The sequence below is a fragment of the Danio rerio genome, chromosome 6 (assembly GCF_052040795.2).
Source record: "Danio rerio strain M-AB ecotype USA chromosome 6, GRCz13ab, whole genome shotgun sequence".
Lineage (NCBI taxonomy): Eukaryota > Metazoa > Chordata > Actinopteri > Cypriniformes > Danionidae > Danio > Danio rerio.
In genome coordinates this window covers 10,635,032-10,651,527 of record NC_141026.1, presented here as the reverse complement: position 1 = coordinate 10,651,527, position 16,496 = coordinate 10,635,032, and the positions used below count along the sequence as shown (strand labels likewise).

The window sequence follows — 16,496 nt, the reverse complement described above, 5'->3', positions numbered from 1 at the left end:
TTATTTTATTAGCGTTTTCTATACTTTCCCAACTTTTTCTAAATTGGGGTTGTACTTTGCTAGGTCTTGTTTCTAGTCCAAATATCTAAAAATTCTTAGATCAAGTAAAAAGCAAATGTTTTGTTTTCACCTTCCGAAGAATTAACTGAAATTAAAGCTAAATTATGTTCCAGTGGGGTAAGTAAAATAATCTTGTTTTCGCATTGAAATGTAGTTCAAAAGTTCGCCCTTAGCTGATAATTGATTATGAAGCGTGTTTGGCATGCTGTCCCGGGAGAGAGCCCTGAGCTTGTGAGATCCTTGAGCCCGGGGCTCCCCCCCAATGCAGGGCGAGAGGGGATTCCGAGTTCAGGTTGGTCTCGAGAACTCCCCCTGCTTGATAATGTTGGAAGTAGATTATGAACGCTATGGAGTGTTTATGCTGTCAATTTAGTTTTTGTCAATTTACTTATGTTACATGCAAACATGCAAACTCCGACGCCAGGCAGTGTCTGAGCCAGTGACATTCTTGCTGTGAGGCAATGATGCTAACCATTAGGCCTCTGTGCTGCCCTGACAAGGAAATGGGAGGAGTAAGGGTGGAAGGGGGGATTCTTTAAGACAAAGAAGGCTGAGGTAAAAAACTCTGGTTATTTATATTGGTTAAGGAGTCGTCTGAATGATGAATCAGTGTTAGCTAATGTGGACCAGCTGTTATCAATCATAAGTACGTGCTTATTATCGAAATTTGTTAAATAAACTTCACATATTTGAAGTAGAAACAAGACAAAAAGAAATGCATACATTTTTATCATAAATCAAATAATTACAGTAGTTAAATACAATTAATAAATACAATCCTGTAGCTTCTGGTCAACTATAATTCAGACTCAATATTGCTCATTACTACTATCAAGTGTGCGCACATTGCAATATCAAGGCTGTGACAATATAATGTTCAGCCCTACTTTCTATGTTTTGTATAATTCTCTGTAAACCCTATAGTAGGTTAGGAATAAAAATCCCACATTGCTGAATTTCTAGGAAGACACTGGTTTTGATTTTCTCAAAGCTAACAGATACTAACCGTTACTAACTTGACTTGTTTACTTAAGCTGATTTATCTTAGTTTCTTGGTCTTCGTTCAAAAAATCACAGCACTTGTCTGATATGTGAGTGATGGATGTCTGTAACATACTAAACAGCACTTAATGCTGTACACACTTCTCGCGGAATACTGATCAGCAAGAGCTGCACATTAGGATACAACAGCTATAGAAGGAAAGTGAAAACAGAGAGAGTTGGCAGCAGAATAATGGTAAGAAAAGCATGTCTATAGCCGTGATGGAGAGGAAAATGATTTTGATGGAACAAGGAATGATACAGAAAGAGAAGAGACGATGAATAGAGAGAACGGGAAGTCCTGATGCATCTGAGTATGAGTTATGATATGAGCTCTCTGTGCCCTCCCTTACCCTGGCTCATAAATATCTATGCAGACAGACAGAGAGAAGGATAAGAAATGCTCCATTGGGAAGCAGAAACACATCTGAGCAGCACAGATCATTGGCTAGCATACAACAAAAATATACCTAATATCCAATGATTGACAACCAACCATTGTTTGATCAATAATTTGTCTTTAACCTACATTTTAAAATGTATAAAAGTGCCTTCAAATACGATATAAGAAAGTTCTAGGAAAATACCCTGTAAGGTATTACTAGGTGCTTTCTGGGTCATTCTAGCAGGTTGCTAGGTAGTTGCTTGGGTGCCATAGGTGGTTACTAGTTGAATACTTTCTGGAAATATTGATTACATCACCTTATAAGCATGCTAGTAAGATACATTTATTACATAGCTCTCTGGTGTACTTGATTCTGATTGGTCAATCACAACATTCCAAGGAATGTTATGTAATGGACTAGGTCAACCCAGGCTCATTCTGAAAATGCACTGCAATATACATTTCTGGAGAGCGCCAAATACATCCCAGGAGCTACATTTGTTTGCAATTTTTATTTTCGCGAATCTATCAGAGGCTGCTTTTCTCCTTTTCTCTAGCAAATACCATTTGCGACTGCAGTTCCACCAGAGTCTGCTGTTAACTGACTAAATGACTGACTGATCGACTGACCCACCCTCCTCCTTCCCTAAACCCAACCAATAGTGTTTTCAAAAGCACAGATTGGCCCACCCAGCCACTTCCGTAAACCCAACCTACTTTTTTAAAAAGCAATCCAGAAAAAGAAAAGCTCTCGCTTTTTATTTTTTGGCTGACGTGAGTCCACCGTCGTACATGGCGAGCTAACTGGAAAAACTGGTAACAGCGGGAAAGGCATCCATACGGTGGTAAGTGGTCAGCTTATAAGCACAAAAAGGAACGGCGTCATACGGCCCCGGAGCGTTTGTTGTACAGATGAAATACAGCCATACGTACTTCTGGCTACATAATTCAATGTATATATGGGGCTACATTTTCAGACTGAGCATATGTTGCATAAAGTACATCCAGGTGGTTGTTATGGCAGATTATTACACGGCTCTCTGAAATACTTGTTTCTTATGGGTCACTCACGACATTCCAAGGTATATTATTCCTATATAATAGCCGCTAATGCTAATAACACTCACTTATCCAGGTATTACAAATCATCTTGACTGTCAATGAATACTGTAGCGAGGCAGAGGGAAAACACAAACACAATGGCGTGGTGTTACAAACAATTCCCCGGAGGGTGCTTTATTTACACGGTGAATAAGTGTGAACAGTGTAAATACGGTGCTCTTCTTGGGATAGGTGCTCTGGTGCTCCGGGGAAGTGGTGTGGTAGAAGGAGAGTTTGGGTGCTGGATCGATCAATAGCTGGAGGTCGCTGTGGGTAAGAGACAGAGAGACACAAGCGTTAGCGCAGGGAGTCATGAAAGAATGAAGCTCGTCTTCCTCTTGTGTGGGGCTGGCTTATATGGGTCTCTTCTTGATTAGCTCCAGCTGAGATCGATCCAGTGTGGATTAGGTGCCAGCTGGGGTGAATCCTTGACCAGGGCGACGTGGCACCGGTATACTCGCTACAATACGTTCACATCTATATAAATACCATTACAGGCTCACTGAGGACTTGTTTCCAGAGCTACATTTTGGGAAACCATAAAATATATGCCCTGGGCTAGGTTTGGTTGTATTTTGTGTGTAAACACAAACACTTCCTCATATCGGCCTTGGGACAACATGGTTCGTGTCTGGTGAAGGACGGTTGAATAAAAGCAGAGTGAAATTGTAATAAAACTTATGGCTGCAACAACTTTTGGTTGCAACAACCAAAGAATTAATCAACCCAGGCTCAGGCTGAAAACGTACTTCTATATACATTTCTGGAGAGCGCCAAATATGTCCCAGGAGCTACGTTTATTTAGCAGACTTGTTTACTGCTTGTCGCGTAAATCCACCAGAGGCTGCTGTCGACTGACTGTGTGACAGACTGACTGACCTATCCACTACACCCTCCTCCTTCCCTAAACCCGGCCAATAGTGTTTTCAAAAGCACTGTCTGACCCGCAAACACCCACTTCCCTAAACCCAACCAACAGTTTTAAAAAGCAATCCAGAAAAAGAAAAGCCCTCGTCTGATTTTTACCACGTTTTCAAATTTTATCACTTTGTCACGCTGTAATTTACTTGTTGTTTTTATTTTATGTCTTTTGTTTTGATTACATTAAAGATTTTACAGTTAATTAAAGAATAAGCTATTACAGCTCTGAACAATGTTTTGTGTCTAATTTTTATGTTTTGTGGCAAGTAGCAATGCAATAGCAGTTGTTATAGCAGAATAAAGCCTTTCACTCTAATACAAGTAACCAACATAAGTCTGAAGGGCTTTATTTCACAAAAACAACTGCCTGGATACACTTCATCCGACTTATAACATGGCTCCTCAGAGGCCTTGAGCAAAATGACCATCTTTCTTGATAGAGATGCAGGTCTCAGTCAGTCCTGTAAGTGATGTGTTCAAGCTGGCCATAGGAATATGTGTCAAGGACTCATCTCGCCACCAAGGTCTTTTCTGTAACAGCAACTGTCAAAGCATGTCATGCCTCTTCAGATATACCAGTAAACAGACTACCACAAACTTTAGTCAATGACATAAATTTTATGTTTAAAATGGAAACTTCTAGAAATGCATATTTAGTAAAGTCTGCAGCAAAACCTACAGTTGAAGTCAGCATTCCTAGCCCTCCTGAATATTTTATTCCCCAATTTCTGTTTTACTGAAAGAAAAAAAATTCAACAGTTTTCTAAACATACTAGTTTTAATAATAGATTTTTAATAAGTGATTCTTTAATCTATGCCAAGATGACCAACATAGGCTCATTCTGAAAATGTAGCCCTGTATGCATTTCTGGAGATCGCAAATTATGTAGCCAGTGGCACGTATGGCTGCATTTTGCCTTTAAAGCAAACGATATGTGGCGGTATGACGCCGTTCTTTTTCTCGCTTACCAGCTGACCGCTAACCTCCGTATCGACACTTTTCTGCTGTTACCAGTTTGTCCGACATGTACGTCAGCGGACTTGAGACACAGAGCGGAGTTGACAACATTGCGACAACAGGGTTGAGTCTGGTGACGAACGATTCCAGAAAGCAGATTCGGTCGGTTGGTCAGTCAGTCAGTCGACAGCAGCCTCTAGTGGATTTACATGAGAACAGCAGGTGCAAATGGCACTTGTGAAAGAAATTTGAGATTTAAAAAAGATTGGCAGTAAATATTTTACTTGATATTTTTCAGGATACTAGCTTAACGTGACATTTAAAGGCTTAACTAGGTAAGTTTAACAATGGATATAAATGGTAAAGGTAAATGTAGATGTCCACACATTTTTATTGCTAAGTTTTTACTGCATGTTTTAGTACATCAAACAGTGTTTTTAACATAAAATAAGGTCTTGTAATTAAATCTGTAATAAATTTTGCAAAAAAAAATTTAATTAAATTTTTAGTGAATACATTTTTGATAGATGCTTAATGTGAAACAGACTCTCTACAAACTCTTTAATCAGTTTCATGCAGGTTATGATTAATGGACAGTGGTCACAATTGTGACCTTTCTTTCCTGTCAAGGACGACACTAATCTGATGGCCGCAGAGCTCCTCAGAGTGACACCCGCAGCAGTGCCAAAAAGAGTTTTTAGTAAATTAGATCTGGAACGATCCAACAGAGACATACAGTCTTCTGGGTCAACTTGCATGCTTTTGTAATACGATCATCTAATAAGACGTATACAGTTGAAGTCAGAATTATTAGCCCCCCTGTTTATTTTTTTCCCCAATTTCCGTTTAACAGAGACAATAATTTTTCCAACACATTTCTAAACATAATATAATGTTATAATTTCTAATAACTGATTTATTTTATCTTTGCCATGACGAATGACAGTACATAATATTTTACTAGATCATTTTCAAGATACTAGTTTTCAGCTGAAAGTGACACTTAAAGGCTTAACTAGGTTAATTAGGCAAGATAAGGTAATTAGGAAAGTCATTACGATTGTTTGTTCTGAAGGCAATCAAATAAAAATATTAAAGGGGGCTAATAATATTCACTTTAAAATGGTTTAATCTAGCCAAAATAAAACAAATCAGACTTTCTCCAGAAGAAATAATATTAAAGCAAATACTGTGAAAAATTCGTTGCTCAATTAAACATAGTTTGTGAAATACTCATTCATTCATTTATTTTTCTTCGGCTTAGTCCCTTTATTCATCAGGGGTCTCCACAGCGGAATGAGCCGCCAACTCATCCAGCATGTTTTAAACAGCGGATGCCCTTCCAGCTGCAACCCAGTACTGGGAAACATCCATACACTACGGCCAATTTAGTTTATTCAATTCACCTATTGCGCATGTCTTTGGACTGTGGGGTGAAACAAGAGCACCTGGAGGGGAGAACATGCAAACTCCACACAGAAACGGCTACTGACCGAGTCGGGACTCGAACCAGCGACCTTTTTGCTGTGAGGTGACAGTGCTAACCACTGAGTGCCACCGTGTCACCCCTTGGGTAATATAAAAAAAATTATAATTCATATGTGGGCTAAAAATGTTTACTTAAACTGTATAGTTTTAACTGAAAAGTTATATTCTTTGGGTATTAGGGTGTAACATACCTTAAAATCTCTGGGTTTCCTGAGCCCTGACTGTCTCCAAAGTAATGCAAATTGTCAGTTTCACAGCACAGCTGTGTCTGTTGTCTAACAAATGTTCAAGCTGGTCAACTGGTCGGACGAGTTCTGTCTCCAGAACATCATTTGCACTTTGTTTTCATGCTAAAATATCATGAATGGGTACTTATATGCTGATGAGATCGGGGCTGGAAAGGCAATTTACCCTGCTGACAACAACATTTCATTTGCATGCTTTGTTTTAGACTGTCCCCACCTACATGTATAATGTCTGTAAAAATGTATTTAAACTGAGTGTCTGCTGTACTAGAGTTCTTTCGATGACGCCACAGCGACGCTGAATTCTTCTTATTAGCCAGAAATTCACAACAACATCAACATTAATTCAATCAACTTTAATGAGAGCTTTAGATAAAATCCTTCTTAAACTAAAACCAGAAAAACAACAAATGTAAGTGCAGCCATTTCTGCACAGGACTTTGTATTATTCTAGCGTTATAGAAAACTTCTCTTTGGAAACATTATTCTCAACTGAGAAGTTCTGTACGTGGTATTGGACTTGGTAAAAGTTAGTGGACAGATTTAGGGCAGAACCGTCATCTCAGTCACGAAGATGGGCTTATTTTTATATTCCCTGTATCTTTTGCCAAAACACAGGTCATTTGATTGTGACTGACTGTCAGAACACATTTAATCACACATTAGATAGCAGATGCACTCCACCTCTCAGAGACACTTTTCAAATATACATCACCCAAATGGATGTTTTAATAGCTGTGGGCAGTTTCACAGAGCAGCCATCAACTGAACTGTGATCATCGGGTATTTCTCTTCCTCTCTTTATTTTGTCTGGTTTTCTCTCTTTGATCTCCTTCAGTGCTGTCTTTGCTGTTAAAATTTAAATAAAGGGTAAATCTCAGACCTCCTGTACACGACCACCTGCTCCTGTTTGCCTCTCACATCAGGAGCTTAAACACTGAGCGTGACTCACCTTCTACCTGCTGTATCATAACACACACACACTCACACACACAGTCATACACTGAGAATCTTTTGAGAATTGTTCCGTGGTCTATAAAAAAAATTCATTATCATTTATTAAATGTGTTATGTGACAATACTGTAAAATAAATGCAATTTTTTATAATATAATACAAAATATGTAATTAATAGAAATTATTAAATGTAATTAACATATTAGCTACATAGTGTTACCAGTACCAGTATTAAATAACAATTATTTCATATTTAAATGATATTTACTTTATATTAATTTATCTATAAAATAAATTCATTATCATTTATTAAATGTGTTAATTGGCAATAATGTAAAAAATAAATGCAATATGCAAAATATGTAAATAACCCAAAATATTAAATGTGATTAATAATATATTATAGTAGTAATTATTGCCAGTTATAAATTACAATTCATTTGTATTTAATTGATATTAACTTCGGGGCAACACGGTGGCACAGTGTGAGCACTGTCGTCTAACAGCAAGAAGGTCGCTGGTTCGAGTCCTGACTGGGTCAGTTGGCATTTCTGTGTGGAGTTTGCATGTTCTCCCTGTGTTGGCGTGGGTTTCCTCCGGGTGCTTTCCCAGTACAAGGTTGCAGCTGGAAGGGCATCCGCTGTGTAAAACATATGCTGGATACAGTAAGTTGGCGGTTCATTCCGCCGTGGCAACCCCTTGATGAATAAAGGGACAAAGTCGAAGGAAAAGGAATGAATGACATATACTTCATAGTTAATGGTCTTTAAATTGAATTCATTACCATTTGTTAAAAATGTTAAGTGATAACAATGTAAACAAAACATATGTGTCTTTAATTATTTTTCATTTCTGTAACGGAAGGACGCTGGACAACAGAGATGAGGGATCTACATGCAGCTTTTTTCAGACAGGCAATGGTCAAACACTGGAGCAAATGGGTCAACCCAGGCTCATTCCGGAAACGTAGCCCCACAGACATTTCTATAGACCGTGAAATACGTCTGGGGGGCTACGTATTTGTTCAGTTTTTGTTTTCACAAATCCGCAAGAGGCCTCTGTGCGCACTTTTTTGCATCTCGGAAGCCTCTCTCGCGTAAATCAGCCGACCCACCCTCCTCCTTCCCTAAACCCTAGCAACGATTCACAAAAGCCGTCCAGAAAAAGAAAAGCCCTCGTCTGATTTTGACCACGTTGTCTGATTTCACCACGTTCTTGCCCTGTCATGAACTCGTTTGCTTTATTTTTTGGATTCTGTTTTTGTCTTACCTGATTTCTGGAACTCCTCTTCCTCGCATTCGAACCCGGTCGTCACTGTCGTTGTGGCCGACTCCCCTCCAGCTCTCCGCTCCGCCAACGTAACTAACGTAGCTAACCGGACAAACTGGTTGCGGCGGGAAAGCCCTCCACACAGAGGTGAGCTGTCAGCTGGTGAGCGCGAAGAGGAGCGGCGTCACACCGCCCCGTTGCGTTTGCTTAAGAAAATGAAATGCGCCCATACGTACCTCCGGCCACATAAATCGCGGTCTCCAGAAACCCTGTAGGGCTACGTTTTCAGAATGAGCTTGGGTTGAAATGGGTACATACAAGGAAATCTAGCATAGTCAGATTACAGGCCAATGGTCAATACAGGCGGCAGACAACGTAAACAAGGGAACAAGGCAAAGGTCAAGCATTGAAAGCCTAAACCAAGAAAAGGCTTCATAATGTTACAGGGTATAAAGCAACAAGTCTCCGACAATGTGAGCCATTTATATAGACTGAGTAATCATTCTTTGAGCAGCTCCCAGCTGTGTGTGTGTAATCAAAAGTAAACCAGAACAGGTGTGAGTGAGGTGCATGACAGGATTTGTAGTTCATATGGTGACAGGATTGTATTCCAGGTGATAATGAATGTTCTACAGCAACCTATAAGGGTTAGATCGCTGGTGATTGTGACAGTTTTGTTTGTTTTAATCAAACAATGCACTTATTCTGCATAGACATTTTTATGTTCTTATACAGTATTTTACAGAATCTATATCATTTTTTACACTGTTAAACTATATATTTAAAACCAAGTAATATGAGAAATAATGACATAGAAGTGCAATACAAATGAAATATAATCAATAATTACATTAAAGCTGACGGTCAGCAGTTGCAGCATTGGGCTGTCGCTAAAGGCATCTGTCAGGCTAGTTTTTCTGCCATTTCATTGCATTTAAATATTTCCAAATTATATGGATTGTCAGATTATTAGACATATTTGCACGAGCGATTACCTTCTTGTTGAGTGTGAAGTACTGTGAGTTTATCTGAGATAATTGCACACTTGAGAACGATTATCAGCATTACATTTAAGAATGTTAATTTGTTACATTTAATGTATACAGTTAAAGTCAGAATTATTAGCCCCCCTTCGATTTTTTTCCTTTTTTAAATATTTTCTAAATGATGTATTAACAGAGCAAAGAAATTTTCACAGTTTGTCTAATGATATTTTTTCTTATTTGTTTTATTACGGCTAGAATAAAATTATTTTTTAATTTTTTTAAAAACATTTTATGGTCAAAATTATTAGCCCCTTTAAGCTATATTTTTTTCGATAGTCTAAATAACAAACCATTGTTATACAATAACTTGCCTAATTACCCCAATCTGCCTAGATAACCTAATTAACCTAGTTAAGCCTTTAAATGTCACTTTAAGCTGTATAGAAGTATCTTGAAAAATATCTAGTCAAATATCATGTACTGTCATCATGGCAAAGGTAAAAAAAAAATCCTTTATTAGAAATGAGTTATTAAAACTATTATGTTTAGAAATGTGTTGAGAAAATCTTCTCTCTGTTAAACAGAAATTGGGTAAAAAAATAAACAGGGGCGCTAATAATTTATTAGGGCTAAAAATTCTGACTTCAAATATATTTGAAATACATGACATATATTTACATTCTTTGCATTCCACACACATTCCCTTTTCACTGTACCCAGATGCTGTCTATGAATATCATTAAAAAAAATGTCAGAAACACTCAAAGTCATTTATCATCATCACACGGTGTGTTTGAAATTTCAGTGTTGTGATCATCTTTCTGAACATCTTCTTTTCTGTGTGTTTTTCAGGGCTAAAGCAAAGACATCTGGGCTATGAGGAGGTAAGAACATTCAACTTTACATTTCACGACACATTGTGTGCGCAAATAAATATCCCTCCACCCACAGAGGACAGCTGGAGGTGAAGGAAAGAAATACAGGATAATAAGTGCAGCACTGCCCTCTATTGGAGAAAGAATAAGAGACCACTACAAAAATTTTATTTATAGTGTGTATATACAGTTGAAATGAAAATTATTATTTATTTTTTTCTTCAATTTCTGTTTAACGGAAAGAAGATTTTTTTTTCAACACATTTCTAAACATAGTAGATTTAATAACTGATTTCTTTTATCTTTGTTATGATGACAGTACATAATATTTTCCTAGATATTTTATAGGTACTAGGATTCAGCTTAAAGTGACTTTTAAAAGCCTTACTAGTTAGTTTAACTAGGTGTGTTAGGGTAATTAGGCAAGCCATTGTATAATGATGGTTTGTTTTGTAGACAATTGAAAAACATATTGCTTAAGGGGGCTTAATCATTTTGAACTTAAAAAGGTTTATTAGAAATGTAAATCTGCTTTTATCCTAGTCAAAATAAAAAATATAAATCTTTCTCCAGAAGAAAAAATATTATCAGACATACTGTAAAAATTTTTTTGCTCTGTTAAACATCATTTGAGAAATATTTAAAAAAGAAAATATTTTATTGAAAACATATTAATAACTGTAGACAGTATGCATATTAACCTACTATATTTGTTCTGATAGACTAACTAATCCACAAAAACTGTATTTTGATGAACATAACAACAGTGCTACATGTTACTGTTTAAGATCTTGCACAATAATGATGTAACATGTATTGTAGTAGTCTCTTTAGAAAATTCCGAAACGTGTAAGCTAGTTTATTATTAGAGAAAAAGACAGCATACACTGTTCTCCTGTCAGTAACTGATGTCTCATTCCTGGTTCAATTGAGCATGTCCCATCTGGGCACAGAGTCCAGAAAACCAAAGACAATAAAAGAGAAGAGAAAACATCCATCATACTCTCTCACTCAACAATTACACTCCAGCAGAGCCAGCAGCATGACAGTAAAAACCAGATTCATATCTATCTATCTATCTATCTATCTATCTATCTATCTATCTATCTATCTATCTATCTATCTATCTATCTATCTATCTATCTATCTATCTATCTATCTATCTATCTATCTATCTATCTATCTATCTATCTATCTAAAGTGAACAAATGCATGTTGATTCTCAGCCATTTAAAAATGCTTTCAAAATTTTTAAATTTTATAAATTATTAAAATGCAAGTTGTTCATACACTGTTAACAATTTTTCGTAGAGGGAGCAGTTCGCCAGTAACTTACTGTAAATCAACTACAGCAAAACTACTGTTTTTACATTTACAGCAGCATTTATCTTGCTGTATATGCATTTACAGTATTATATATTTTTAACAACATTTAAATAAGTATCATACTGCATAACTGCCCTACAGTAAAATTCAGATTCCCTGTAACTTACTGTAAGTCAATTACAGCAAAAATACTTTAATTACACTTACAGCATCATTTATCTTGTTTTACAGTATAAGTTTTTACAGTATTTTAAATCTTTACTGTATAAAATACAATAATTTTCACATTGCGACATTAAAATACAGTAACATACTGCATAACTGCCCTACAGTAAAATTCTGTTCATATTACAGTTAAATACTTTGTAATTTACAAAGCTAAAGTATTTATATGCTAAATAAAATGCTCCTCCTCAGGTTTTTATACATTTTTAGGCCATGTGCAATTAAAGCCCTTTCTTTTGTCTTCTGTTGCGTAATTCAAAATAAACACTTCATGTGAAGGATCACGTGTAACTGAAGACTAATAATTTTTGTTTTGCCATTACAGGAACAAAGTTAAACTACCACACAATTCACATTTACAGATTCAATTATAATTGCATATAATAGACTATATGATGATAATAATAATAATAATAATAATAATAATAATAATAATAATAATAATGATAAAAACTCTTATGAAATAGTGGCACAGCGTATACACTACCTGACAAAAGTCTTGTCTTCGATCCCAGTTGTAAGAGCAGCAAATAATAACTTGATTTCTTGTTGATCATTTGGAAAAGTGTCAGAAAGCAGATTATTCTGATGAATCATCTGTTAAACTGCATCCCAATCATCACAAATACTGCAGAAGAACTACTGGAACCCACATGGACCCAAGATTCTCATGGAAATCCGTCAGGTTTGGTTAAGGAAAAGTCATGGTTTGGGGTTAGATTCAGTATGAGGCCGTGCGAGAGATCTGCAGAGTGAATAGCAACATCAACAGCCTGAGGTATCAAGACATTTGTGCTGCCCATTACATTACAAACCACAGGAGAAGGCAAATTCTTCAGCAGGATAGCGCTCCTTCTCATACTTCAGCCTCCACATCTAAGTTTCTGAAAGCAAAGAAGGTCAAGGTGCTCCAGGATTGGCCAGTCCAATCATCAGACATGAACATTATTGAGCATGTAAGATCCTGAAGAATCTTGATGAATTCTGGGAGTCCTGCAGAAACGCTTTCTTTGCCATTCCAGATGACTTTATTAATAAGTTATTTAAGTCATTGCAGAGATGTACACTGTATGGATGCAGTCCTTCAAGATCATAGGAGTCATACACAAGATTCATTCTTTTTCCACTGCACCATGACTTTATATTCTATACTGTACATTATTTCTGTTAAGAGACAAAAAATTTGTGTAAGCAAAGTCAGATCTTACTGTCCTAATTACATAACTCAAGCCATGATCATATTTTAATTTGGTAAAATAAGCTTAATCTAGAGGCCTTTGCCTTTCATATTAGTCACTTCTGATACCAAATGATTGCACAGCCTTGGTATATTATTATGCTGGACTCCAATTGAACTTGACTTTACAAACTTGACTCTTTGAAAAGTACTTATGTCCGCGTCTTGTACAGTGAAGGAGTACTGGGAAAATCTCTTGTGTTGGCGCTTCCCACAATCAAATGTAGTTACACTGTCAGTAACAGCATAAATAGGCCCAGCCAATAACCAAAGAGCATAGAATCACCAAGAGGCAACACTCTAGTGCAATTTGGCAAACAGCCACTAGATGGCGAAGCGGCCATCTTGAAATGAAGACTCCAATAGAACAACAGCTTATTATAAGGCTGTAAAATAAACTATTAAAAGTGCTGATTAAAAGTCGTCTTTCACGTTGTATCTCAGCTATAATGCGCTTTTTAAATAAATAAATGAAAACAAAAACAAAGCAGCTGCTTGTCATCGCGACAGCAATAAGATCCAATGGACAGCCAGTTGCTTTCACTCCAAAATGGCGGAATAGTGGGGTTGTATATTGAGTGTTGCCTCTTGGTCATTCTAAGCTCTTTGCAATAACACTGTCCTTTTTAACAGTGGTTGATTTGGCTTGAATAAGTCAGGAAGGGCAAGTCGGAGCAGCGCCCCCTAGTGGCACTTAGAAAAAATTGTAAGAGGTATCTCATCTTTCCACACCTTATGTGTTTTGTATAGAGGGAGGAGGACCCGAGAAGAGAACGTTATTTAACCCTTTCTGCGTGTCTAGGTTACTAAGGGTTGATGGAGCATTATTTTATTTTGAAGGTGATTAAATTATTGGTGTTGACATTTCAGTATTTGCTGGATATTGGTGGGACACATCCCCTATGCCCATACCAAATCTATGCCCTTGGCTGAACTAGTGTGTTTACAGAATATCCTGCGCTCCAGTTCACCTCAATCTGATGAGAAATGCCTTTATACAGTCTGAATGCTGCCGTATAGCTGCCACTGCATGCTATTAGTTCACTTTTACACTTTCCTTCTTATATTTAGCTATGATCTCTGTCACAGTCACCATTTTCACTGTCCATCCCATCGTGCTTTTCCCTCCGGCGGTTGAATAGACGCATTTGTTCCCCTCAACAAATATAACATGGCTGTTTGTGTTTGCCTCTCATGGATAGGAGATGGAGTCATAAGACCAGGCCTGCAGACACACACACACACACTCACACACACAACCACACACACACTTTCCCATGCAAGTCATGAGTTATAGAGCTTAATCAGAGATAGAGAGAGTGGGAGAAGATTTGGAGATGGAGGATTTCTTTTGGAGAACTCGGTTCTGGGCGTCTGTGTGCTTGAGGAGATGTTGTTGGTGTTGTGGAGATAAAACGAATGAAGTCGGAAGGGAAGTAAAGGAGGAAATGTTCGAGATGAGAGTAGAAGAATTGAAAGATGCAGCGAAAATGGAAGAAAAACCATCAAAAACTTGGAGCGTGTCCTCCCTACCTGATGCTGAGGTCAGATGTGTGTGTGTGTGTGTGGACTTTTACTTGTTTTTTTGGGGGGGGGACACACACTATTTGTCAAGCAAATGTGGTGTCAAAATGAATGGATTTGATTAAAGAGAACTCTACTGTACAAACATTTAATTCCAGATGATCTGAATATTTCACTGAATAAGCACGTTCTGTACAACTAAAGCTCAGTTTTGAGAGTGTCATTTGTTCACGTTCGCAATGAAATCACTGAATCAGTCATTAATTTTCTTGTCGGCTTAGTCCCTTTATTAATCCGGGGTCGCCACAGCGGAATGAACCGCACGTTTTTACGCAGCAGATGCCCTTCCAGCCGCAACCCATCTCTGGGAAATCACTGAATCAAACAAACTGAATTTAGAGGAAGAAATAGGAAAATGGACACCCTGTTGGGACATTCTAGAATCATATTCTTTATAATTTCATCCATTCATTTTTCTACAGCTTAGTCCCTGATTTATCAGGGGTCGCCACAGCGGAATGAACCACCAACTATTCCAGCATTTTCAGTATACTGGGAAACACTCATTCACTCTCACATTCACTTACACACTACGGCCAAGTTAGTTCATCCAATTTACCTATAGCACATGTCTTTGGATTGTGGGGGAAACAGGAGCTCCCGGACGAAAACCACACGAAGACCGGGAGAACATGCAAACTCCACACATGCCAACTTTCCGAGCTGGGACTCAAACCAGTGACCTTCTTGCTGTGAGGCGACTGTGCTAACCACTGAGCCACTGTGTTGTCCTTCCTTTACCTTTCATTTTAGCTGAGCAGTACAGCACTTCACTGTTTCACGGTCATATTAATATTTGCATTTTTCCAGTTGTCTATATTTATCACATTTTTCTGAAACTACAGCATTACAGTATAACAGTCCGCCGAGGAAGAAGTGCATCCAGTTACAGCCATTTGAATAATAAAAAAGGTGCTAATCCTTCATGTCAGGGAAAACATTACAGCTTTGTAAAACAAAGAAAATCAAAGATTTGTGAGTCTTGTCCACAGATCATGCTTCTCAGTAAAAGTTAGTCTGGCATTTTGACTCTTTATTCTGATGAGAGGTTTGGTCAATACAGGCCTTTGAGTCCAAATTCTCTTAGGAACACTCCAATTTTCCAACTTAGGTCTCTGGATGTTGTGGGGCTTTCTTGGCTGACACGTTATATTTTGAAGAAAGCTGACATCTATAATAGGAAAAAACAAATACCATAGAAGTCAATTGTTACTGGTTTTCCAACGTTAAATGATGGGTGAATTATCCTTGTAAGTTTCAGATCATACACTGTAAAACATGCTGGGTTCCACACAATTTCTTCATGTTGTCCCAACACAAATCTTTTTTAAGGTTAACTTAAATGTTTTTTTTATAAAAATGTATGTAATTGAACAAACAATAATGAATTTGTCCCTCCAAAAAACATAAGAATTTAAGGTATTTTACTTAAGTAGTTTGAACAAGCAGCAAAGGACATTTTTTGAGTCTATGTAACTGAATTATGTTTAAAAATAGCTGTTTTAGTCTTCTTAACATAACTTAAAATAGGACTAAACAATGACCTCAAAATTTAGCAAATTGTTCTGTACTTTAATCTCTGCTGTACACACATACACTTCACATTCATGTTTAAAAGTTATTATATAGTTTACTTGATCATAGTAAAATTTGGTCACAGAAATATTGTGATATAATATTTTACATGTAAAATGTTTTCTTTTTTAAAGTTCCAGTGACTGCCAAACTGAATTTTAAACATCACTACCTCAGGCTTCGATGTGCTGTAATATGCCGATTTGCTGAGAAGAATATTTGTATTCTGTTTTATAAATACAATATTATGAACATTGTGGGAAC

The 16,496-nt window shown here is 37.2% G+C and overlaps 1 protein-coding gene across 2 annotated transcripts in view; it reads left to right on the top strand.

Annotated features, from left to right (window-relative positions):
- The window catches only part of cdk15 (cyclin-dependent kinase 15), a 45,651-nt gene that overhangs the window by 8,456 nt on the left and 20,699 nt on the right, over window positions 1-16,496 (top strand). Inside the window, exon 2 of one of the 2 annotated variants that reach the window (NM_001040308.1) lies at window positions 10,263-10,294. In NM_001040308.1, the coding sequence (NP_001035398.1) occupies window positions 10,263-10,294 (32 nt within the window). Of the gene's footprint in view, window positions 1-10,262; window positions 10,295-14,406; window positions 14,618-16,496 lie in introns of those variants that run through there. The other variant, XM_087256127.1, reaches the window with a different exon arrangement.